General features: G+C 38.3%; 1 protein-coding gene across 2 annotated transcripts in view; it reads right to left on the reverse strand.

Annotated features, from left to right (window-relative positions):
• The window catches only part of ESCO1 (establishment of sister chromatid cohesion N-acetyltransferase 1), a 33,765-nt gene extending 10,687 nt beyond the window's left edge, over positions 1-23,078 (reverse strand). For both annotated transcript variants that reach the window (XR_007776882.1, XM_050970948.1), the window contains exons 1-8: positions 22,995-23,078; positions 20,176-20,279; positions 19,820-20,018; positions 17,884-19,246; positions 17,140-17,251; positions 15,930-15,993; positions 13,770-13,884; positions 4,482-4,613 (exon numbers count right to left, since the gene is read on the reverse strand). Coding sequence is in view for 1 of the 2 variants with exons in the window: in XM_050970948.1 (XP_050826905.1) it covers positions 4,482-4,613; positions 13,770-13,884; positions 15,930-15,993; positions 17,140-17,251; positions 17,884-19,246; positions 19,820-20,016 (1,983 nt within the window). In the remaining variant the exon portion in view is untranslated. The remainder of the gene's footprint in view (positions 1-4,481; positions 4,614-13,769; positions 13,885-15,929; positions 15,994-17,139; positions 17,252-17,883; positions 19,247-19,819; positions 20,019-20,175; positions 20,280-22,994) is intronic.
• Positions 23,079-25,476: the final 2,398 nt, after the last annotated feature.

Below are 25,476 nucleotides of genomic sequence, written 5' to 3' on the forward strand. Positions count from 1 at the left end.
TCCTAATTCTAACAAGAATAAAGGCAGCTTCTGCTGTGTTTATTAAGGGGCAATGGCAATAGGAGTACAAAAGACATCCCTACAAAAAGGGCAATACAGACAAGCACCTGCTACCAGATCATGAAATAGTGTGAACAGTAGCTACCACTACAGAGTGCAGTTCATTGTTTTAACTGGATATGATGTATGTATATAAAAAATGAGGTAGAACAGATGTGTAAAGATGGCTCCAACATTAATAGTACTGTAACTAAATGTTCAGTGCTCTGTTTTCATGAATTATGTTCTGCTTATAGTTGAACATAATTTCTGATGTAGATTTGTCTTTAAAAGTGTAAGTTATCAGATGTGAGAGCCTGCTTCCCATGAATTCCCTAAGTTTTTGGAAATTCTTACATATGAGTAGGAAATGATACAGCAATGCTGATGCCTTTCTGTTTATGCCAGTTCTGGCTTTTCCGTAGTCACTATTTCTCAACTGAATACAAAAACATGAAAAAAAAAAAAACCAAACAGTTTTGTTTTTTTTTTCTTATAGAGCTTTTTTCCTCAAAAATACGGAGGTACTAAGGAAACCATGGTTAATACTGTATAATTCTTGGTCTTCACTATGAAAAGCATTTATGAATTTTTTCCCTAGTAATGAAGTCTAGTGTGAAATTTGTAAACTATTGTCCTTGACAATTTGCAGCAGAGAAATGGGTCTGCTGCATTCTTCTTCCTGACAAGTACAGATATTCTGCCTCTCCTTCCTATGCATGGAATGTAGAGAATGGGTTTTTGACTGCAGAACACATTAAGATATATAACTACTAAATATATAACTACTAAACTATTAAAACTTCTCAGAGAAGATATTAAGGGTAAAAACTTCATTTTTAACATTATTTTTATGTCATACTGATGCATTACTTTTGAAATTAATGCAAATCAAGACAAGTATGAAATCCTTCTAAGATGACATGAAGTTCAGCGCCATCTTCAATCCCAATATCCTGTTAACTTTAGATGCCAAGAAGTCAAATATTGCTTTTCATTCAATGTGAGAATCCTAAGAAGCTCAGAGACTAACTTGGGTGCAGTTACAGCAGAATAGCTGTAAACTTATCAAGATTACACAGCCCAAATAACAGTTTCCCCCACTTTCTTAAGCTCAAGATATTTTTAACCAAGAAGATGAGCTTGCAATACAAACACATTGACTGCAATCACATATGACACCTGAATCCACATTTACTAACAAGGTTTTGGCTTTGCAACTTCAGAACACCATTTAAAATGCCTTGCTCTTATAAAAATATATTGCAGAAATACTAAGTTGATCCTCTGTGGTATCAGAGAGAGGATGCAGAATTGATACTGTGTGGTATCACAGCTAGAAGATTTTATAAAACTGATTCATTTATCCATCCCACAGAGTTGCCCATCCTGCTGGAGCTAACACCTGATGTGTACATCACCGCTCAGTCCACACACACACACACACACACACACACACACACACACACACACACTAGAATGGCATCATTTGTCTGGAGACTTTCAGATGTCTGAAACCAGAGGAAATTGAGACAGATTGCTCCATTTGTCTGCAGCTGGGGACATCTCTCATTCCTGCTCCAGTGCTATCCCTGGCCATCTTACCTTCTTGCTAATTTAATCTGCATGCTTCTATTAATAGAAAATGTCACCCTTAGGAAAACAAACCTTGCCAATCTTCTGTTTTCAAATCTAGAAATTGTCATTACACTTGTCAAATTTCCTCTCTACACACAAGGCCTACAAATTACCTTAACATCTCTATCAGACATCCATGACAAAGCAAGCATCCAACACTAATTCCTTGTTAGCCTGTCCTTCTTTTAGGGTCGTCATGGTACCTCTAGAGATCTAAACAGAATTTTTCACAAGCAGTAAGACAGGCCTTTAAAATAATCCCCTGAACGAAATTGTATTTTGTTGAAGATAATAAGTAATTTATTACTTACATGCAAACTACCTTCTGGCTACGCAAAACCTTTAAAAAACCTACAGAGCACCTCCAGGCAGGTGGGAAAGACACTAACAATAATGTCCACTTTCACAGTTCACAGCAAGGTACTCTAGCATGATAATGTATATAGACCTACTTTTTTTGAGCCTGTGAAATGAATCATTCATAGAACTACTAAGCCCATAACAAGAGACGCTTTAAAGGGAAAAAAAACTGAGAAAAGTTTTCTCCAGTCGGACTGGGACCTCATCATATGACATGGAAAATGTGAATGACAAGAGAATGACAAATGCTTATAAAATCCCTTAGAATGGCCTCTGAATCACAAGTAATGCCAAACATATTAACTACTTATAGAGTGTCAGGAGAGCTAAAAAGTAACATGTCAAGGTCACTGAGACCACGTGTTCCTGGACCAGGAAATCTAACCAAGGAGTTACCAGGACTGTCCCTAGTACATTTTTTTTAATCCCCTGATACTACTATCCAGTTAACACTGTCAGGGCAAGGAAGACAGTTAAAATTTCAGTGCAGTTAACTACAAACAAATATCCAGAAACCATTCTCCCAGCAATACCCACCAAAAACCTTCTAGCAAAACCAGGAAAATTAGCAATCATTCCAGTATTTCTAGATGACTAAGAATTAACAAGTAGTCACTTGGTGTACTAATTCACTGCCAAGAAGGCTTATCTTAAATTGAAGTTATTTTCGAAGCGGAGGTGAGAATGTTTCTGTCACAATACTATCAACCAAGAACCAGTGACTCCAGATCAAATGACTGGTGGTAAAAACTCACCTATTTAGAATGGCAAAAGTTACTCATCCATGCAGAAAATAGTGTTAAGATTGTTAAGAGGGGAAAAAAAACAAAAACAGAGGGGAATTTGAAGACTCCTAAGACTCCTCTTACTCTACAGTTTCCATTCCAGAATAAGCATCAAAATCATGGCTCCATGGCTCTACAGTCATCTACAATGTCATAAAATACAACAAAAGTCTCAAAATATTACACAGACAAGTCTTTACTCATTGAAGTGACTATACAAATAATTTGCTTGAGTACACATTGCTAGAAGATTTAAGACGATGGCTAGCAACTGAGAAAACAATAGGGAAAGCTTTTTTCAAATTAAAAGCATACCTAACTCTGTATGAAATTATTTATGACTGGTTTAAGGCAGTCTGCTCATTCACTTTCATATTAATTATGTAGCTACCCTTGACATACACATTAAGTGTGAGATTTCAGCTCTTTCAGCTTCCAAACATCCAAAACTTCAGTACAGCTTCTTACCTACATGAAGCTACTGAACTCATGTGCCAAAGAGCTTCTGTCCAAAAGAACTAAACATCATCTTCTCTGAATTATGCTTACATCTTTGGTAACATTCAAGATCTGAAAGTACTTGGGTGGGGAGAGGGAGGAAAAACAGGAATAAAATGGGGAAATGTGTTTCATGCTGCCATTATAATTTACTGAGTCCCATCACAATTTCTGTCCAATCCCACCCAACAATGTACCTAACATGCATCAGAAGAGATCTTTCCAGATGTCAAAATAATTTGGCAAAAACTAACCAAGGACAGAATAAATACCAGAACTATTCACCAGAGACTTTCAAACACTTTAGGGATGAAGTTATCTCTTGAGATTTAAGAGTAGCCCAACAGCCATTTGGTGCCTACATGAAACAAATAGGTGGCCTCAGTTCAGTTATCCTGGAGGTCTTATCTACTCGAGTGTAGAGTACTGAAGGTAACATGTATGATAAGAAAACAGACTTTGTGGATTCTGTTCTGGATTTCAGACATGAACAGGCATTTCCTATGTCTTGTAATATCAGCTAGCGTGAAGTAGCTGATTTTACAATATACTTGAAATTACACAGAATTTTTCAAATCTGAGATTTAATGAGACATACTCAGAGATAGCGTATATAATGAAATTTTCAAATATGTATTTTAAAGATAACATTCTCATAAATTCAGTACAGCTTCAATATGCTATGAAATCGTATCAGCTGAATTCCTAGGCACTGTCTCCTCAAATTACACATAATTAATGGAAAAGTAATTTCTAAGTCTTCTAAGATCACACACTTAAAAAACCAGGACAGTCAGCCCTTCATCTGACTATTAAGTCAACTGTTCTGTGAACACCAGTTGCAGAGAAACCTGTATTTAATACTTTCAGAACAGTGACATTCCTTTGTTTTCCTATCATTACCCTCACACCTCCCCAAGATCAGGTAATTGTAGCAGAAGTAATAATATGGCAATGAAACACCATTATTGTACTAACTATTTTTATACATAATATCTAACCTGTCTACCATGGCTCTTAAAAACATTTATCTCCCAAAGTAAATGATTTATGGCCTACTGTGATAATAATTTATTGAAACACAATATAATATGAATTGTAACTAGTGCAAAGCAAACAAAAGATGCTGTTTATGTCTTTCAAAAGAGAAGGTTTTCTTACCACATATTTAACAGCACTTATGAACTGGTTGTGGAATAACAGATGTTGGGTTTCATCCTCTGGATTTGACACAGTGTAAAGCATTCCACAAATATTACAGGAAATAGCACCAAATCTCTTCTGTCCTCCTTCCTATAAAAAAACAACAAAACCAAACCAATAACCCACAAAGCAGGAACTTATCAATTCTTTGCATATTAAATACAGTCAAACAGAACTTTCATTGAGTCAGGTATCCCTCCTAATAGCATATCTCCTGAAAACTCAGCAGAAGGACTAAAATGGGGTGAAACAGGAGAAACAGCAAGCACAATATTTAGAATTTCGTCTTTCAACAACCCATATACCCTTAAAAGGCGCAGTCATCAATCACAAGGCAAACTCAACCTTAAAAACAGTAGCTCCACCCCCATTACTTTAGAACAAATTAGTTTTATTCTATGACATACAAAGAAGAGAGGTTTCTTCCTTCATTTCACCATCTGCCCAAATATAAACATCTTCCACAAAGAAAATTCCCATAACCAGCCCCACACTACTTGATTTTTCCTACATTTCTGCTGCTGCCTTTGGTTGTGAACTGCTTTGAGGTAGGCCACAGGTGAGACATTTTCCTGAAAGTCTGGAAGCTTATAATAGAAAACAAAAGTTATGGAAATAATTGTTAAGATCAGCAATATGTCTGCAACAGCTGATCACTACCTTCTTTGGTTTTTAATAAAAATCAAATATTTCAAAGCAATTTTTGAGACACTGCATAGCAGCTACACTGCAAATGGAAAATCATACCACTCATGACCTTCTAGGTTCTCCTGCTACTCTATATGGAACCATTACCAAACTCAGGGCACTACTCAACACCTACTGCTTTATACTTATTCATTAAAAGTGTTATTAATCTAGGAACACGCTCAGATTTTGGAGCCAGTGCCTAATGGAGAGTGACATATCAGGTGCTGGGGCTGCCTTTTGCAAAGAGCAAGAGAATACCAGTTAGAATAAAATCTCTAGCCAAAAAGGCATGTTTTAGTTACAGCTTAGTGCTCAACTACTTTTTTTTCCTTTTCAACTACATCTGGAAACTGAGCTTATGTAAGCAGCAATAAATGTCACTTATAATTTATTTTAACATACATCACAAGCAATAGAAAAACAGGAATTTACTGTATACTCTAAACCAGTATACTACATGTAGTAAGCAAAAAGATATTTGAGGATGTTTTTCAACATTAAATTGATCTGTGTGCACAATCTGCAAGGAAACAGATCACATGAACTTAATATTGTTTTCTAAGAGCTGAAAATATTAATAGTAAAAACAAAATACTTTACAGAAGAAAGCATTTTGCCACACAGAAGTGTTTACAAAACATTTCCTATTCCTTCCATCTCCAAAGACATGTCTACCAGCTAAACAACAGTTCAATTCTCCACACAACAGCAACTTATTTCAAAGAGACATTAGTGCCATCTAAAGTGTAGGTATCAATTTCTTTCCAAGAAGAGACTAAAGGCACAACAGACCAGACAAATTCAGAGTTGAACATCTCCTTAGGAGCACATCTATGGAACTCAGCCAAAAGAAAGAAGCTGAATCTGGGAAGTCATTGCTTTAACCACATATCAATGTACAGATCCCTACTGTACACAGAAGGAGAAACAGAAGTGCATTACGTTTCTGAATGAAAAGGGAAAGGTGAATCTTGAGGTTAAATTTGTCAAGTCAGATTAAGATGAGCTTTCTGAAAGTCCAAAAATTGAACCAAACACATTTTATTTCACTTGACTTTAAAGCAGCAAAACAAAGTACCCACCAAAAACAAAGTAGCCACCAAAAGACTTGGGGTTAATACAAGAAAGATAAAAAAGGCAGTGTAGTTGACTATCTGAAGATGAACCCACTGAACTAGATTTAGTAATCCTACCTTGTAGATGGAGAATATATCCCCTACACCTAGAGTAGGATAAGTGAAAAGGAAGTGTATTTCGATGCTTGGAATACATGTCAAAAAAACCCCCCACCAGTTAAATTAGAAAATCAGCTACATAAAGCAAGTCTTAAGTATTGCTACTGCATAAAGTCTCATGACACAATTTCTGCTCAAATCATCAAGAAGCTAAATGTATTGAACTAACCTGTAAGTTTTCTATTAAAAAAACTCAAGCCAAAGAAACCCTAATTATGCAGAAAGTAATCAGAAAACTCAAGGCAAGGATATCGTCAAAGCTGTCCAGCTCCCTAGCTCACCCCGTCTTGCCTAGTAAATACAAATGCTGTTTTGCCAGTTTCCAGGAACAGATCAGTTCCCAGAACAGTACTGCCATATTGTATTTTACAGTCAGACTTCCTCAGATGTTGCTGGTAGCGGTGGCTTTGAGTTTGCAGGGGGAGACTTTTTGTTTGGATTTTTTTTTTTTAAGGATTTCACTGATATTACTATTCTACACACGTTCAGTTGTATCAATGGGCTACCCACAGAGGTTAATATGAAAACCTGGTTCCAAAAATTATTGGAAAATACACACTGTAGTATCTAAAGTAATCTTTTGAACTCTGTAGCCCTAATAAATGTGGACTATAGCCTTTAGAAAATATTTTACAGTCTCCTGAACACAAGGAATAAGACTTTTGTATAACTGAAGTACTATTTCAAAGCCACAGCACAGGACATAATGCTTCAGGAAAAAATTAAACACAGGAGGTTTAAAATCCAACACAGACTGCAACAACAAAAAAGACATGCAAAAAAAGGTCAGGAATTATGATGAATGCATGTTTGTACTTCAACAAAACATCTACAGGATGACTATTTATAAAGTGATGTCATTGCATAAGCAAAAGTGGAAAAGGCATGCATCCAGAGGAAAAAAGTGCTCCCAAATCATAATATAGCAATATTGCATTAAAGCTTGCCAGACCTTCCTAATGGGAAAAGATCAACAACAACAACACCCACCCAAAAACCAAAATGAAACAACTCCAAATAAAACCAAAAAACCAAACCAAACAAAAAACCCCAAACAAAACAAAACAAAACCAGAAACAAACAAACAAACAAACAAAAAACCAAAAAAACCCACAAAAACAACAAACCCCTGAACCCTAACCTCCTAGGAGCATCTTCTGTACTATGTATGAGAGTAAATATAACAGGGATTTGAAACTGGAGGGGTGGAATCTTCTGAGTAAGCATCAGATACTGAAAAATAAAGTGCTGACTTTTCACAACTAGAAAAGTATGGAAGAGGTTTGACTCCCAGAACTTAATGTTTTTCAGAACAATAATATTCAGAAAAATGTGGGTTTTCAGGCAGAAAACAATGCTGTTATTCCATTTATAACTCAGTTTTCTAAACAACAGAAAAGAGAAAAAATACTTCCTAAGCAAATTCTGCACATGTACATGGCAATTAAGAATTCCAGCATCTCAGGCAATCTTAAAGTACAGGATATTCACTGTTTTAAGGCTAACTGTAATTGAACATTGAGACAATACTGCCTTAACTCCAGAAGGTTTTTAAATTCTGCGACAGACAGAAAGAAAAGTCTTACCAATATCTTGAGAAGATGCATGTCTGCTGATCCTCCATATGTGCAATAAGGAACCCTGCAAGTAAAAAAGGCATTTGGTGCCTCTGTAGGAGATGAAAAGGGGCCTTTTTTTTTTTTTTCTCCTTTCTTTTCTTTCTCTTAGGTGACAGACTGGGTCACCTCCTTCTTGATTACCTAGTATTAGTTAGAGGAAAAATGTTTTTTCCTCTTTTCCTCTAGCCTTTTCACAGAACAAAGAATAAAGCCTAGCCAGATAAACAGGCAGGCTGGAAAAGAAATACAAGAAATGCAGGAAGAAACAACACAAAGATTTTGGGGCTCTCTGCAGAAAATTAAAAGGTCGAAGAATGCTATTTCAGTGAAAGATGCATTCAAGGCTGAAACTGATGGACAGATCCCCTTGCTGACTAGGAGAATCAGAAGACATGCCCCAACTCAGAATAAAATCCAGTCTTCATTTTGAACAAAAAACCCCAACCAACCAAGAAAAAAAAAAAAAAACCCAACCCATCACCAGTGCCCATCTTCCTACAAAGCTATTTTAACAAAAGGATATAAATCAACTTGAAGCTTTCAAAGCTGTGAAACATCTAATTTTCCTTTACATACTTGAAAAATGAAAATGGAGGGTCATTATCCATCATGAAATTGTATCTTCACTGGTCGTTGGCTAAAGCAACATGAAAAGCAATACAAAGCAAGAAAATAAATCTGCGCAATATTTATGATGGACAGGTGATCCATTCTGAACTCATATAAAAGTATTAAGCAGGAATATTACATAAAGTGTTCTCATGAGCACAGGTTTTGGCTTGGATAAGGTTAATTTCCTTCACAGCAACTGCTATGGTGCTGTGTATTAGATCTGTGACCACAACAGGGCTGATAACACCGGGATGTTTTAGCTACTGCTGCACAATGCTTACACATCATTCAAGGCCTTTTCTGTTTCTCACACTGCTGTGCCACTGAGGAGGATGGCGGGGCAAAGAAACTGGGAGGTAACAGAGCCAGGACCATCTGATCCTACCTGACCAGAGGGGTATCCTATGCCACATGGCATCCTGCTGAGCACTAAGAGCAGGATGCCATGTGGCATAAGAGGGAGAAAGGGGAGGATGTTTGGAATTAATGGCATTTGTCTTCCCAAGGAAGATCTGCAAGCTGATGAACAGCAGTAAATGAATTCCTCATTTTGCTTTGCTTGCACTCACATTTTTTGCTTTACCTGAGAAACTGTTCTCTCCCATCCTACTTGGGCCCAATGAGGAAACAGCTGCCAGGTGCTTAGCTGCCTGCCAGGGTTCACCCAGAGCACAGCCGTTAGCAGCCTTGGCGCCTGAATTCCCGTAGCAGCTCCCAGCTAAGGTTACAAAGCATTCTCACCTCCCTTCAGGACAAAGAACACCAAGTACAGCCCACCTGAATTTGCAAGACAAAGCTGGGTTGCTGCAGAGGAGAATAAATGGGAAGAAATGATAATAAGAGAGGATACCATCCCCGTGAGAAGAGAGCACCATTTGTGTGGAAGGAAAAAAACCTGCTCACAACTACCAAAGTCCCTTTGGCTTACGAAGTAGTCACTGTCTCATTTTCTCTGGGCTTAGAGGACAGGAGAGAGGCAGTACTTAACTAATGAGAACAATTAAAGATTGCCTAAAAGCCATTCTTCAAATCTTCAGAGAAATTGCCTAACCAGACTATACCAGTTTAGGGAAGAAAATAGCAACTTTAAATGATTGCTATGCAAGTTTCTTCACAAACCTCTGAATCAAAAACACCTTCCATCAAGCAATCCTGATCCATGCACTTGCTGATACTTATAAGGATCAACTACAATTAACAACATTTGCTGGCATCCAGGCATTAACTCAGAGTTCTAGAAAGGCAAAAAAGTCCCTGTTACTCAACACTATCTTTCTATCACTTTAGTGATTTGTTTTCATTGTTCATTCATTCTACATGTTCTTTCCTAAAACCGGTAATTTATTTTCAAACTAGTCAAATTTAAAGGAACAAACCTCAAAATAGAATAAGTATTCTGTGCTTCATGGGTAATTTAGGAGATTTCTTTGTAGCATTAATGCTTTTATCGATTCTTATTTTTATGGTCAAAGTTTTGTCCTAGGTCTGACAGGCAAGCAGAATTTTTACAAGACAAAAACAACTGACTTTCCTTGTCTTCTTGCTTGTACAGCATCTGTCATTTGATGAAAACTGAGAACACATGCTTTGTGCATTTGTATTTCTTTCCATTTCAGAATTTAAAGGAACAGATGATTTCATATTCAGGTTCTCATATTTGCAAATCCCATTCAAGTAAATGCAAAGAAAAGAACAATTTTAGTGCATTACTCTACAAAGCTTCCTATGGTACTTCATGCAACCTGACAACCTAGCAACTGAACATTTAAATGAAGTGCAAGAGGGTGCAGTCCACAAACACTCAGAACAGACTATCCCACCAAACACCAAATCACGGATTTGGAACACAATGAACTCTTAGCCTCGATCTTAATTTCTTTCCCCTAAGAGAAGGGAAAGAAAGAGCGGGATTTCTTTCCCCAAAAGAGATAATTTCAGACTTGCTTTAGTCTGAATCTAAGTCTTTGCATATCATTTCGAACACCACTGTTTCCTGGCACTGTTTGCTTTATGAAGTGTCTTGGAGCATTAGATGCTTTTCTGTTCTCAGCTAAGTTCTATGCTCTGAAGAGAATTGCTTTTTAAGATGTGTGACAGCAAGGAAATCTGAACAGAAAAAACCCAACATTTGACTTAGATGTACTTCTACAAAATGAGATAACTCTGTTTGAAAGCTGCCCAGATAACTAGATGATGTGTACTAGGAAAGAGAACGGCGCAAGTGCAGCTACTAAGTATTTATTCTACAAACAGAATTTATGTTATTTTACTTCTGGTAGTCAAATAGCCTTAAAGCTTGTTAAAGATTATATTACTTAAGAAAAAAAGAAAATTAATCTATTCATTATAATAACCATAATGAAGAAGGAAGCTAAGATAAATTTTTAAGGATTAAATAGAAAAATCCCAAAGCATATTGTGAAAAACAAAGCCCAGTTTTACCACAACACGTCTCTAAATATAGCTCAGGGACCAAAAAGATTGGAACACACAGACAATACTGTAACATTCCAGACTCTGAGCCTCAGACACCGCAAAAAACTTAAGAGGACAAGTGTCAAACTTGTATAAAAAAGACAAGGAAAATTCAGCAGTAAAACAAAAATTTTGCATTATGTGATTAGTCAAATAAGTAATTAGTTTTTCAGCTTTGATAACAAAATGAAAAAAGGATTCTCTATATACATTAAGATGGACTGGCTTGACCCATCTCCAAAACAATCAGATCTCACACTGGAGAGCACTAAATTGCATCTTTCAGGCATTTAGGTTTTTTTAAAAGTGTAACAAAGAGCTAATTAAATGTCTCTTGCTAGGAATAAAAGCATGGCTTCCCAACTTTGCTCAAGGTAAAGAACAATGAAACTGCTTCTCTTAATACATCATGCCAGAAACTTGAAAATAAAAGGATTTCTAGCTATTAGCTATAATTTTTTAGACACTATAAATGCTAAGTGATTTGACCTTGTGTAGTGAGACTGCTCTCCACATAGGAGAAATTTCAACCTCAGCAGTTTTTAAACCAAATTACTAATTTCTCTGTTCTCACAGGATCATTGTGGAACTACATAAACACCTTTGAAAATAAATACTACTAGTAATAGAAAAATAAGCCCAGACATTCAGAATACGCTTTTTAAAAACTCACCATGGTTTTGCAAGCAAAGCTATTAATTACAAAAAGTACTGTATTTTATTAGATGCATTTAATCCCACATCTTCTGAGTATTTGTAGGAGGAAAACCTGGTAATTTAGAAGGTAATTTAGCTACTTTTCACCTCTAGAAGCTGGCATAAAGTATTCTAAACATAACTGTGTCTCATCCCCACTGTACACAAGGGTCAAGGACAGTATTTAACAAAGTGGCTTAACTAATATTTGGGGTCTTCTACATGTTTTGACAAAAGAGCAGTTTTCCCCAAGGTAAAAAAATAACAGACCAATACTCTGCCTAATGTTGTCTTGGTAAACTTGGAAATACAGGCATTATTAAAATTCCCTTTCCACACAATAAAAAGCTTAATCTAAACTCAATTAAATCAAAGTGAATTGGATTTGTATGAAGTACTGAAATATGAAAGATATTGTGAAGCTGTTACTTACACATTTAGAAATTAAATAGCCACTTGCATTTTCCAGAAATACCCATAGAAAACCACAAACCAAGTCTCTCCCATTCTTTCTCATTTTTTACACTGTTCTTCATCAATGAACCTTTCTTTAAAATTTTGCTTGGTAAATAGCTTTTATTGTTGTATACCTGAAGAAAAAACTACTCTCTGAATTCTAGCTGAATATAAGGCTATTACCAGCATAATCAGTAACTTGCAAAACATCTCTGTGTATAATAAACACTGCAAAGAGCTACACAAGCCCTCTTCAGCAGCCAAGCAGGAAGTTCTGTATTTCTTCATGTTAAAGGTCCTAGCAACTTCTCAGCCAAGTTCTATCACTGTGTAAGTAAAAATTAAGTTAGTTTCACAGAAATGAAAAGGGATATTCTGACAGTCCTTTTAATGTAGTTAAGATATTTAATAACTCATTTTAATTCTGTTGGTAAAATGGATTTCAAAGAGACAGTAACTGAAATACCTCTTAAATGTTAGATACAGTTCAGTTATCCTGTGGCTGGGTATTCACATGCCTAGATTTGTATAACATCAGACAACTGGAGAATATCACTTCAGTTCTTAGAAGCTCTGATTTTAAAATATTTCAGTATGGATATAACAGAATGTTCAGAATTCATTTGGTTCTATTTCAGTTAATATTTTCATGTCTATAATCCATGTATTACATGAAAAAAAGAACAACTTATTAACACCTCCAATAATATATGTTAGAGGTATATTTTCCTAAGAAAACTCCTTCCTTCCTAATGGCCTGGCTTCCTCTCCCTCTCTAGCTCTTCATTTCTCAAGGATTATCTGACATGTGCGTTATTGAAAACACAAACCAAAACAAAATCAAAAATTTCAACTGTCTCACAATTAAGTTGTGTGATCCTAAACAACGACTAAACAACTGTGTCACTCCCTTCTCATGTCATGTTTTCTTGTTACCTGCATTTTGTAGCTAATAGCCAAAAGGGTAAGAATAAATAACCCAACTGGTACTACTGCTTAAATACTATGGTAAAAATAAGTGCATGCACTCGGAAATCTAAGTTGGTCTCAGAAGAATGGATACTTCTTTGACACAGGAACAAATCTGTTGATACTAATTCTGCACACAATCTACCAAATGCACCTCCCCATATAATTCTGAAATTTTAAGAAACTGAGAATTTACACATAAGTAAAGGCATTTTCACTCTCCCTCCCTATTTTCAATGAAAAACCATTCTATTTACAAACTGCAGAAATTTGTTTTAAAAAGAAATGCAAAACAATAAGGCTTGCTGACACCATTTACCATCAACACTGAATGGCAATTTAGTACAGGTTCTACTTTTACAAGTCATTTAAAATGGTGATAAGCAGTATGTATAAGTAATGATTTTTAGACAAGTTAATTAAACCACAGCACTGCAAATTCAGAGGTAATTTCTTCAAAAAGCTCTAAGCCTTACTAAAAGGGTATTACTTACTGTGATCAGCTGCTTATCACCATCTTTTCCTGCTTCTTTTAGCTTCTGAATAGGTTCCTCAGATGATGGCAAGTTACTGCATTTTGATGCTAATGAAGGATTTGACAATGGAGCCCTTGAAATACAAATATATTTAATGTTAAAAATGGAACTGCTTATACACGTCATGCTAGATACTCAAAACGTTGTGATTAGTACAAACTTTACCAAGACGGAAATCCAAATTAATTAAATAAAACACAGTCCTGGTATATTTTAACATGCAATTCAAGTGAAAAAATAAGGAAATAAAAGGATTAATCAAAAACACAGCTTGTTACTAGCCTAATTACAAAGTTTTTTTTGTTTCTGAAAAAAAATTATTACCAAGTGGGTAAGCTGGCCTCAGCCATTAACACCAGCATTTAAATGAGGCACTATCAGATCATGACCAATGGTGCCTAATGCTATGTATTTCCAAAGTAAGATTTAAGTATCATACATCAGGCTGCTAAAGCAGACCATGTAAATATATTCTCATAGATCTCAGTCAGATGTCAAATCCCTACAATTCAAACTTATTCTAACAGGTGGCAGTGAAGGGAGGATGACCCAAGGAATAAATGCATCGGTATCACTGCAATCTTACTCAGTTTAAACCTCTCCTTGTCACAGCTGAAAGAAACACTGGAAAACGGAATAAACCATCACCAAAACCATTCTATGAACTTGTTCCTATATTCAGGGGAAAAAAAATTACATTTGTTCCAGGTTTGGAACTTGTAGAGATTGCCAAAGCAAAGCACACACAAAAATACACAAACCTCAATTAGATATTTATGTATTTTTCTGTTCCTGAGCAAACTTAATTGTGGCATCTCCTGTAGCACAGGCAGCAGGTTAATCCAGTGAGTTTTTTAAAAAATTAACTCTTGCAGACATTTTTAAAACAGCATTTTGTGCTAAATCAGGAGTATTTTTTTTATTACCTTCAAGTGCCCTAAAATTTGCTTTATTTAGCTACTTCAAGTTTTGCCTTTTCCTATGAAGTCCTAAAGAGAGCTACACAGTAGATACACAGGTAACAGATTACTCCATCTTATGGGAGGATTACCACAGGAAGAATGATGGCTTAAATCTTGGATATCATCTAGAAAACAGGGTAAGAAATGTCTCAGAATTGAAATATATATCCAGATAATAGTAAAGCGATATGAGCTTGTTCAGGTAATAAAGGTAATAAATTTATGTATATACCATAAAGCTATTTGGCAGTTGAGAATAAAGATATAAAAAAATCAAAGTTATTGCAGTGTTTATCAAGACATTTTAAACTACTCATTTAACTAGTATGCATCTACCTTACCAACCATCTTCTGTGAAGTTCCATAGAAGCAGAGTTTTTCAACGTGTACACAAGGGCTGGTTAGTCAAAATTGTTAATCTGGCCTCAGAGAGGTATACTGAAAATTACCTGAAACATTTCTTCTTGTCCCCATTATGAATACAGAGAAAACAGTAATAACACACTGACCACTGCTGCTGCTCAAGGTATCAGGTACAAAGAAATTTTTGTCTTAAGCTTGTAACTGGCAAAAAACCAGAACCTATGTCAGAACAGCTCAAAAATCAGTCAATGTGATTAAGGCTAAAATATAAAATTGAACTGTAAGACAAATTTAGCACTAAGAACTTTTTCTTTTTAAAATGGCTGCTGACACCTTCATTTCACAGCAATCACAAATTTCTGAATTAAACCCACTCCTCCTCACCTAAAAAAAATTCACATATACAACACTCCCATAGTACAAGGAGTAGAAAAGCTCCTTTAGACCTAAGTGAAATAATTCAGTACATGAAAATCATGTGGCAAATCCTTCCCCTACTCCCTGGTTCTCATCTGATTTGAGGAAGAGACCAGTATAAATGTTTTTCCAACTCTGTTAAATAATACATTTTAAATAAAGATGCAGCTACAAATATCTTAATTATTTTCTTACCAAAGCAAAAACATCCCTAAACAATGGAATAAAATTAAGATCTGTTTTTAAAAAGGACAAGTCACTTATTTGAAACTGAAAACTGAGGCTGGGAGAAAACTGTTTTATAATAAATTCTCACATAACTCTATCCATGCAAGTTTACTATAATTTCATAATGTATGAAAAACAAATACCATACCTGTTCTCAGATTCAGAAGTTTGACTTGTTACTGAAGTTTGCATCAACTGTGTGGGAGCCAAATCTACAATTAATCAAAGATTATTATTTTATTATCAAGTTTTTAGTTGCAAAGGAAATTTGAGTTACACAAACAGCGATGTTCAAAAAACATATTCAAAACAATTTTGCAATATATGTTCATGGCCAAAAAAAAATTATTCAAGTTTGAGGCAGTATTCGCATCTTTCTCCAAGTATACTTAAAAAAAAGGGGCATTTTTCTCCAACATTTTGACAGCACTTCTGCAGGACAGTTTGCCAGAAGTTAAACAAGGCCAGCAGTAAACTACACAGGAGTTTAAACACGTTTATACTGACACACATATAAAGAGCTGTCTGTATTTTATTAGAATTATAAATGTACAGTATGCCCCCATCTGAGGCATGTTCTACAACACTTAAGGAAAAGAAACAATCAAAAACAGCAAAAGATTTTTTTATTAATTCTGTAACAGAAATTAAGAGTAGTTATCCTTCAAAAGTATCCTACAATGACAGGAAAAAAATTCCAAATATTTAGTAAAGTTAAATAATAAAAGAGTGCACTCAAACTAAGGTTCAGAGTAAAAAAATACATGAAAACCCCAAACCAAGGCCCCCACCACTAAGAACAGAAAAAAAAAATAGTGAAGAGACAACTTATTGAGTTATTGACAGTATTTCTAAGTCAAATGTACTTCAGTCAAAATATTCACATCACACTCATCGTAAGCTTTGACAAACTGCATTCACATGCTGATAAATGAAGACTACATAAAAAAACAGGATAATAATTTGGTTAAGATCAAGTAGAAAAATTTAGAAGAAACAAATGCAGATATTATTCAGAGGAAACAGAGCAGAGAATTAACAAAAAACAAGCCAAAAGAAGAAACCAACCGAAATATGCAAGTTTTACTGCTTTATTACATGGAAAAGGAAAGAATTTGGTTGGGTTTCTCCTCTTTCCTACTCCACAAACCAGAGAAGAAAGTACATTTCAGGGCTACTCCAGCGGCCCTGGGTGTGACACAAAGCAATACAAAACCCCCTGGTCAAAAGTCCCAACTCCTGAAGTTTAGTTCTGCACCAGCTATGCCTTACTATGTGAGCCATTCCTCTTAAAGGGAGACTGATCCCTCCCAAAGAACTGATCAAACCAAGTGGAGAAATCTGTAGTAGACAGTTACCTTGAGGTTCACTTTCTCTGGGTTCTTTTTTTAACTGCTTTGGTGGTCTAGGAGCTGTAACACACTTCACAGGAGAACTTTCTGGACTTGATTCCAAATGTAATCGAAAGTTCTAAGCAAAAGAGAAAACAGTCAATTAAAAAATGTCCAAGTTATTCAATGCCTTTAACCTATTAATAAAATCACTAATTGAACTAAGCAGTAACATTTTGAACACAGCATCTGTTTTATGTTAACTTAAGTAGTGCACCTTATTAGCTAGTCTATACTGAATTTTATGATATTAATTTTGAAAAAAATATTTTTTGTTTTATATATAAGCTTGTAAAATATTTTCTATAGATCACAATTATCCTTAAAATCTTAATTTTAGTAGAAACATATTCAGATAAGAAAATGAGAGGAAAACAAGTTCATTTACTCCAAAGGTGTAATACATCTTTGCAAAACAAAACTGCTAGAGAAGCTGAAGTGTCCATACGAATCCATACAACCTTTGGCTCCAGCACAAAATGTTATTGATCAAGATTTAGTTAACAGAATCTAGGAGGGTGGAATCAATTAATTTTTCAGCTTACTATCACCCATCTATAACAATACAGCAGTACATCTCCAATACATTTGAAAATTTTAAGTTACTGTAAAAGAAAGACATTGTTAAAACAATTCTGACCATGGGATTCTCAGAAAACAGAATTGATTCAGAACACCCTCCCACTATACACCATAATTAAAATAACTTACCTCATCTGGTCTTGGCTCACACAAATGTTTTGTCAAGTTAGGCAACAGACCATTTTCTGCACCTTTCCTTGTGGGCTGTTTTGTTTCTAATGTCACTTCTTTAGCTTCAGCTCTTTCAGATGAAGGATGTGATTTCTCCTGTGCACAAGTTGTACTTTCATTCTCAAAGAGTCTTGTTGACAGCTTGCCTTGTGCCTTTGAAAGCTCTGCTTCTGCAGCCATTTGATTTGCCTCTGAAACTTCAGGGAAATCTCTTAAAAAAGGAAGCCTGGGCACATTTGGAAAATTTGAGTTACTTTGCTTCACATTACTAGCTTTCAGCAATTTAATTTTGGTCCATTTAGAGTTTTTGTTTGAGGAGTTATTTCTACCATTCAGAGTGCATTTGACAGGCATTGCTTTTTTGCTAGGGAAAAACCGTTTGCACTGAGTACTTTGACTGGGTTCTTTCTGAGTAAGCATTTCACTTTGCTGTAACTGTGTGTCATTGTGCTTTTCTTCTGCTTTGCTATCCTCTGCATTAGGGGAGTCTTTTCTCACTTCTACTGTATCTGACTCAATCTCACCTGCAATTTCTTCACAAAGTTCAAGGATGCTCACTCTTTTGGATTTTGCATCGTTCTCTGGTTGATCAGCCACATTTGTCTCACTTACAGATGGCTGTGAAGTATTTTTTGGTTTTGTACTGGGTTTTATGTTCTGATGGGTTTGTTGCTTTTCCTTAGATGCTGTAGAATTTGGCTTAGGAGAATCAGTTTCCACTTTCTTTATATTGCTAGAATTAGGAGACACAGAGCCCGTTTGGTCTATCTTGACTTCCTCAAGACTCTCAGCAGGACATGATGAGGACCCTTGAAGACTTTGTTGAAAGCTACTGGAATTATCCTTTTTATTGTCTGATTTACACTTTTTCAGAGAGCTGGTCACTCCTACACGTTCTTCTTTATCCTCATTTGTATTGTTTGGCTTTATCTTTGTGTTTTTCTGTTCTGTTTTCCCTCCAGCAGGCTTCAGTGGTTTTGCTGCAATGCTGTGAGTGTGTTTTTTTGCCTGGCTACTGTGCTTAACTTCTGGAACTTTTTCTTCTTTAACTTCTCTGCTGCGCAGGGATCTTGCTGGAACATGCACATGTGTTAACTGCTGCAGTCTCTGTGATCTCCTCGTTACTGGCTCGTTTGGTGCAATTAAGCATTTTGACTTAGAAATTTCTTGCACAGATTTTTTCTGGCATACCTCCTTATTTTTTGCAGATTTAGGCTGCTGCTGTTGAACTGTTTTGCCAGGTATTGTTTTATTATTTGAGTTGAGTGCTGATGATCTTGTAGTCATGCGTGTTCCTACTTCAGGTTCATGGGTGTTATTACTGAAAGAGTCAAATAATATTTTTTTTCAGCATCCAGAAAGGACAATCTGTTGTAAGATTCTTTTCATTCCTCCTCTGCCTCTTTCTTTTCTTTTTAAAAACACTAGATCTTATACTCTCAGTATTTTTGGAATAATCTGATCTAGAATTATCCCAAAAAGGCGTTCAATTCCACCCAGTTACTCCTAAGTGTTGTATTTAATGTTTTTTATGCATGGCAAGACTGAACTATGAACCCCAGATGAATACTTTATAACATTTCTAGCAGTTTTTAATCACTGATGCTTGTGTCTTTCAAATGAAGTATGAGTTACATATACATAGATAGATAATATTATTTTTGCTTCAGAAACTTTTTTGAAGGAGGTCTTTCTGGATGTCAAGGCACTTAGATGGTTCCAAGGAAAAATCAGGTAGCAGTCAGCATACATAATGATTTAAATCTGACCTCCCTTCTAACACAATTTAACTATTTACTGAATCTTTAACTCAGATTCGCTCTGCTTAGGTTGTTTCTGCACTAATGTAGTCTATCAATATAAACCAGAATTATATAATTTTTTTGTCACTGACCTGTTTGGTTTGGCAGAGGTTTTGAGCACAGCTTTCTCCTGTACTGCACACTGACTGGGCTTTGATTTATTCGAGCCATGTTTTGTATCCGACACTTCTTTTTCCTTCTTTGACAAAGACGGTTTGCTGGTCTTGTCCAGCTTTGGACGTTTAGCAGAAGGTTCTACTAACGTAGACTTCCTTTTCTGAGCTGCCATTTCTGTAAAAAATCAAGCAACTCAGCTTTTAGACTCTTTGCCAAATACCGTAACTTTTCATTTTTATATATTCACTTTCCTTTTACAGCCAGATCATGCTGTGATCAGAAGGTAAATCATTAAAGCAATCTCAAATCAAATGACACTCATTTTACTTACAGGTTTTTACAAGAGGCAATCGATGTTTAGGCCAAAGTAACTTATCAAGGTGTAACAAGGGCATTCCTTATGCATATGCTTACAAACAGGATGTTTCATGCCACCTATGAAGAACAGAAAATGTTCATGCAGTAGACACTTCATAACTTCCTACTCAAGACTCCCACCCTCTTCCATCCCCTCAAACAATGCTTAAGAGTTTCATTGATAAGGAGCTAAAAAAACCCCAAACCAACAACCAACAAACAAATTTTATTTTTTTATTTCCATATCCAACAATTTTTGGCACTTTGCTGTCTTAAGTGCTACCCTTTTACGTTTTGAAATGTGGCAAGTAACAGTACAATTCAAAAGGGAGTTTCTCAGTCTTTCACCTTTTTCCAGAAAATAGTGCACTGCTCTCTTTCAGAGCGGGCAAAAAACGTGAGACTGCTGTCAATCCTGTGCTTCACAGCAATAGGGAATAAATCCATTAGGCTCAGTCACCAAGTTTTGTGGCTGCTGCAACAGAACTTTACAGACATCAGCAACCACCTACAACTGTTCCTTCTAATATGACTTAAGCTACAAATCAGAGATGGAAAGCCTAGAAAGTAGCATTGCTAGAGACATTTGCCTTGGGCAGTTAAAGACAATATTTTCATGAGAACTGAAATGATGTTAACGATGCAGAAGTTACCCTGCACAAGAGTCTGAAAGCTAACAGAGATTCTTGATAAAAACATCTTCACAGATTTGGCTGGTTGTCCCTTTCATATACATTTCTGATTTGTGAAACTTTTCAGTTCCCTTATTCAAAGACACCGTTATTGCATTATGGCAGAGGCAATAATTGTTCAATAAAGATTCACTAATAACTTTATAAAATAAAGTTTACTCAAAGACTCAGTGGTCAGAACTTCCCTATCACCTTTTTCAATTAAGAATTACCTATTAATTTTTGTCACTGACAAACTTACAGATTACATACAGGTTTCTATAAAACTACATTACTTTTTAAACCTTAACTGATCTGGTATTAAATCTGACACATTTTAAAGTCAACCAGGAACGATTACCGGTTTTGTAACACAGACCAGACACTCTCAGTTCATTACAACTACAATATGGCTTCCAGTATTGACAAATGTATGTCTTTCCCCAACAACTAGAAAGATATTTACATTAAGCTCCTTTTAATAACTCATCATTATCCAAAAGGAAAAAGTAAACAACTGTACTTTTTATTTTCTTTAGACTTTATATTGTCCTTAACCTCATTTTCATTTATCCACTTATGAAAGCATTTCTAACCATGCAAAACTGCTAATTTTGTTAAAAAGCTGATGAAAAACTTAGATTCCAGACACCAGTGCTGTCTTCTGACCTCCTTTAAAGAAGATACATGATAAACAACCCATATTTGAGATATATCTTTTTAATTCTACCCAGGAAGCAACCTCTAACAGTACTTTTTGTGGTGCTATTTTCATGTCTCTCCCTAAGGAGCAGGTAGTAGAATTTGCATGCCTCCACTCTAATAGCTCATGAGCTCCACAACACCTCACAAGTCTATGGGTTTCCACCAGGCAAAGAAAACCCGCCAGAGATACAGTATGGTCACTCATCCTGAAATTAGCACCCCTAGTTGCTGACTAGGTCTTTGGTCTCTTAGAGCACAACGCCGACCCTCAGAATTTCAGAGTATCATGACACTGCATACACCTGGACCTTCTTTGGTTTTTTCCCAGACGTTTTTTCCCAGACGCACACTCAGGGGAGACTAACTAGCACAAAACAGAAAATAGGAAACTTCCCTCGCTGGTACTTCTTCTCAGGCAACTAAAAAATAACACTCTCCTCCCACAGAGCTCTTGAACAGTAATTTCTTTCCTACTAATACTTTGAACAACAGAGCAGAGTCTTTTCCAGACATTCCAGAACTGGCAGTCTCTGCCCTGGAGAAGTCACCCTCGAGTAAAAGCCGGATTATGGAAAGCAGGGAAGACACAGAAGTGCAGGAACAAACGAGAACACGAGCAAAGAAAGGTTTGGTGCAAGAAGTTCCGGGGGGGGGGGGGGGGGAACCCCGCAAATAAAACAGAGCAAACAAAATAAAAACCTCAAACCCAAAAAATCCAAACCAACAAACGAACAAAACAGAGAAACGCGAGCCGCACAGCTTCCAGTCCTTAGAACAGGGGCTGAGGCAGCTTGCCCACCGGCTGGACAGGGCGCGGGGATCTCGAAACTGAGCCGTCCCGGCTGAGGGCCACGGCAGCGCCTGGTAGCCCCTTCGGCACAACTCAGGATGAAGGGAAGGGAAGGGAAGGGAAGGGAAGGGAAGGGAAGGGAAGGGAAGGGAAGGGAAGGGAAGGGAAGGGAAGGGAAGGGAAGGGAAGGGAAGGGAAGGGAAGGGAAGGGAAGGCCTCCAAGCGTGGCCCGGTGTCAGCCGCCCCAGCGCCTCGCGGTGACAGCCCTCCCGGGGCAGGGCCTGGCGGTGGGACCCAATTCCTGGCCGGGAGCTCCCGCGGCCAGGGCCGCCGGGGGCAGGGCGGGGGTGCCAGGATAAGGCCGGGCGCCCGCCACGGCTCCCGCTCGCGGCTGGGTACGGCCGGCCCGCTCCCCCCGCCAGAGTGGCGGGGCAGGCCCGGGGAGGAGCCGCCGCCGGGCTCTCGGCCCCGGGCCGGGGGGCAGCGGGCAGGGGCAACTGAGGGTGACGGGACCCGGCGGGACACGGGTGAGGTGGAAGGGGGTGGGGGGTGGGGGGGCGAGTGTGGGGGAGAGCAACTTCCTCAGCGCCCCCTCTCCCGCCCCCTGGTCTGCCGGCGGCCGCTTACCTCGAGAGGGTGTCAGCGACGTGCCGGCGCTGGCGGAGGCGGCGAGCCCGAGCCTCGAACCCGCCCACAGCCGGGCACCGCCGCGGCACCGCCCCGTCCCGCCCGCCCTGCCGCACCGCCCCGCGCCCCGCCCCCTCCGGCCCAGCCTCCCCCGGCGGGGATGGGGCATCTTCCGGCGGGAGTCGGAACGGGGAGGGCGGGAAGCGGCGTGGTTCGCGCATGCGCAGCCGCCTGTGAGGGTGTCTGCTGTGTGGGACTGTTAAGTAAGGAAGGCGGAGACTGTGCTAATTGAAACACGCGTCTAAGGACTGGAGGGTGTTTACAAGAGCACCTATTGACAGGACAAGGGGGAATGGCTTCAAACTGAGAGAGTAGGTTTACGTTAGGTATTAGGAAGAAATTCTTTAATGCGAGGCGCTGGAACAGCTTGCCCAGAGAAGTTGTGGATGCCCCATCCCTGGAAGTGTTCAGGGCCGGGCTGGATGGAGCTCTGAGCAACCTGGTCTAGTAGGAGGTGTCCCTGCCCACGGCAAGGGGCTTGGATACAGACAATCTTTCAGCTTCCTTTTTAGTGGCGATGTCCCAGTGCCTCAGCCTGCTCGCACCACCGGGCACCCGCGGTTCGTCCTCGGGCCAAAAACAAAGGGAAAGAGCAGCGCCATGTGTTGTGGGGCCCGTGGGGATGAAGTGATTGCAGTGGCGGCCTGCGCTGTGTCAGTGGCTGACACCTCACAGCTGACAGCCATAGTGAAATGAAGAGGGTCGACTGAAGAGTCAGGTGGGAATGGGCCTCCTCAATGTGTAGAAATATCCAAGGGAGGGAGTCAAGGGGATGGAACCAGGCTCTCCTCGGTGGTTCCAGGCAGTAGGACATGAGGCAATTGGCAGAAACTGATGCACAGGAAGCTCCACGTGAATGTGAGGAAGAACTTTACTGTGTAGGTGACTGGACTGGAACAGATTGCCCAGAGAGGTTGTGGAGTCTCCCTCCCTGCAGGTATTCAAGAACCATCTGGGCACAATTCTGTGCCATGTGTTCTAGGATAACACTGGGCTGGAAGGTTGGACCGGATGACCCTCTGTGGTCTTTTCCAACCGGACCGATTCTGTGTTTCTATGATTCTGAGTCCCACCAAGTTCCTGGTGGTATTACAGCAGATGTGCTTGCAGCAGCATTTCCTTAGTGTTTGCAGTCCCCTTCTCACCATTATGTTTGCAGACACCTTTGAAATAGGTTACTCAGCTGCTGCTCAGCTGTGCAGTTGTGCAGACAGCTACCAGCCCCCCTGGAACAGATGTGTCACGCTGTCAGTGTATGTCACTTAGGCGTAAAGCAGGATGGATGCTTGTCTGTGTCTGGGACATTAAAGAGGGCTCTTGGGTGTGACTTGGTACTGCACTATGTTCACTCCTCTCTCCAGAGGACTAACTTAACTCAGTGAGCAGCCTTTTTGAGTCCATTTGTCCAACTTGTTTTGCTTTCCTAAGTCCAGCCTCCAGTAATTCCAAAGGTGCCAGCTAGCTTTATTCTTTGTATTCTGCACAGTGTTTCACAACTCAGTCTATAGCATAACCACCTATTTGTGATTTTTGCCATGGTCTAGAATATTTCAGTCCTTGCTACATTTGTGAAGTGTTTATGCCTCACCAAACCTTATGTAATGGCTTCTTTGCCTTAGGATACTTATGTGTCTGAGCTTGTTGTCTGCATTGGCAAGTATGAGAAGTTCTGAAGAAAAAGCTGAAGATCTGACATCCACACCACTGATGTAGCAGTCCAGCTTTTGTCACTATGGATGCAGTGACAGCTGGAGTTTGAATATATTGAGTGTATTCTGGGGGTGTAACTGTGGGTTTGGTTTCCTTCAAAAGGAATCCATTATGCACACTCCAAGACCCTGGATGGTAAGTGGGAGCCATCAGAGGATGGCCTTCAAAAGTGAGCTGCTGATCCTGTCTAGAATACTGATACAGAGGAACCCCATGCATACCTAGTGTGCTCCATCCATATTACTTTCCTAGAACTAACCTGGAGTACGTCCTACCTGAAATGCACATAAGTGTATCAAGATCTCAACACTCCATATCTTTGCTCTGCATGCTCACTCCTATCAGTCTTTACTTGCCAGTATAGACACAGCCTCAGTTTATTTGACTGTGAATTCACCTAGTGATGTGTATACACCACTGGAGTGGTGTGATGAACCTCAGCCAATAGCCATGAAAAGTTTTAGAGGAAAAAGTAGTATGTGACAGGGTTTCTCACAGAGATTTCTGATTTCTTTCAGAATTTCTGGTTACAGTTCACTGATCTAAAGGAGACTACAGAAGTATTTTATTATTTGGTTCTGTAAATATTCATTTGTTAATGCTTGAAGTATTTTTAAAAGGGCTATTTTTGTTTTTATAATAAACTTTCTAGGTCTTTTATAATCTACAAAACATTTTAGTGATTTCTATTGTTATGACATTTATGGGATTG

The sequence above is a fragment of the Serinus canaria genome, chromosome 2, assembly GCF_022539315.1.
Source record: "Serinus canaria isolate serCan28SL12 chromosome 2, serCan2020, whole genome shotgun sequence".
Classification (NCBI taxonomy): Eukaryota; Metazoa; Chordata; class Aves; order Passeriformes; family Fringillidae; genus Serinus; species Serinus canaria.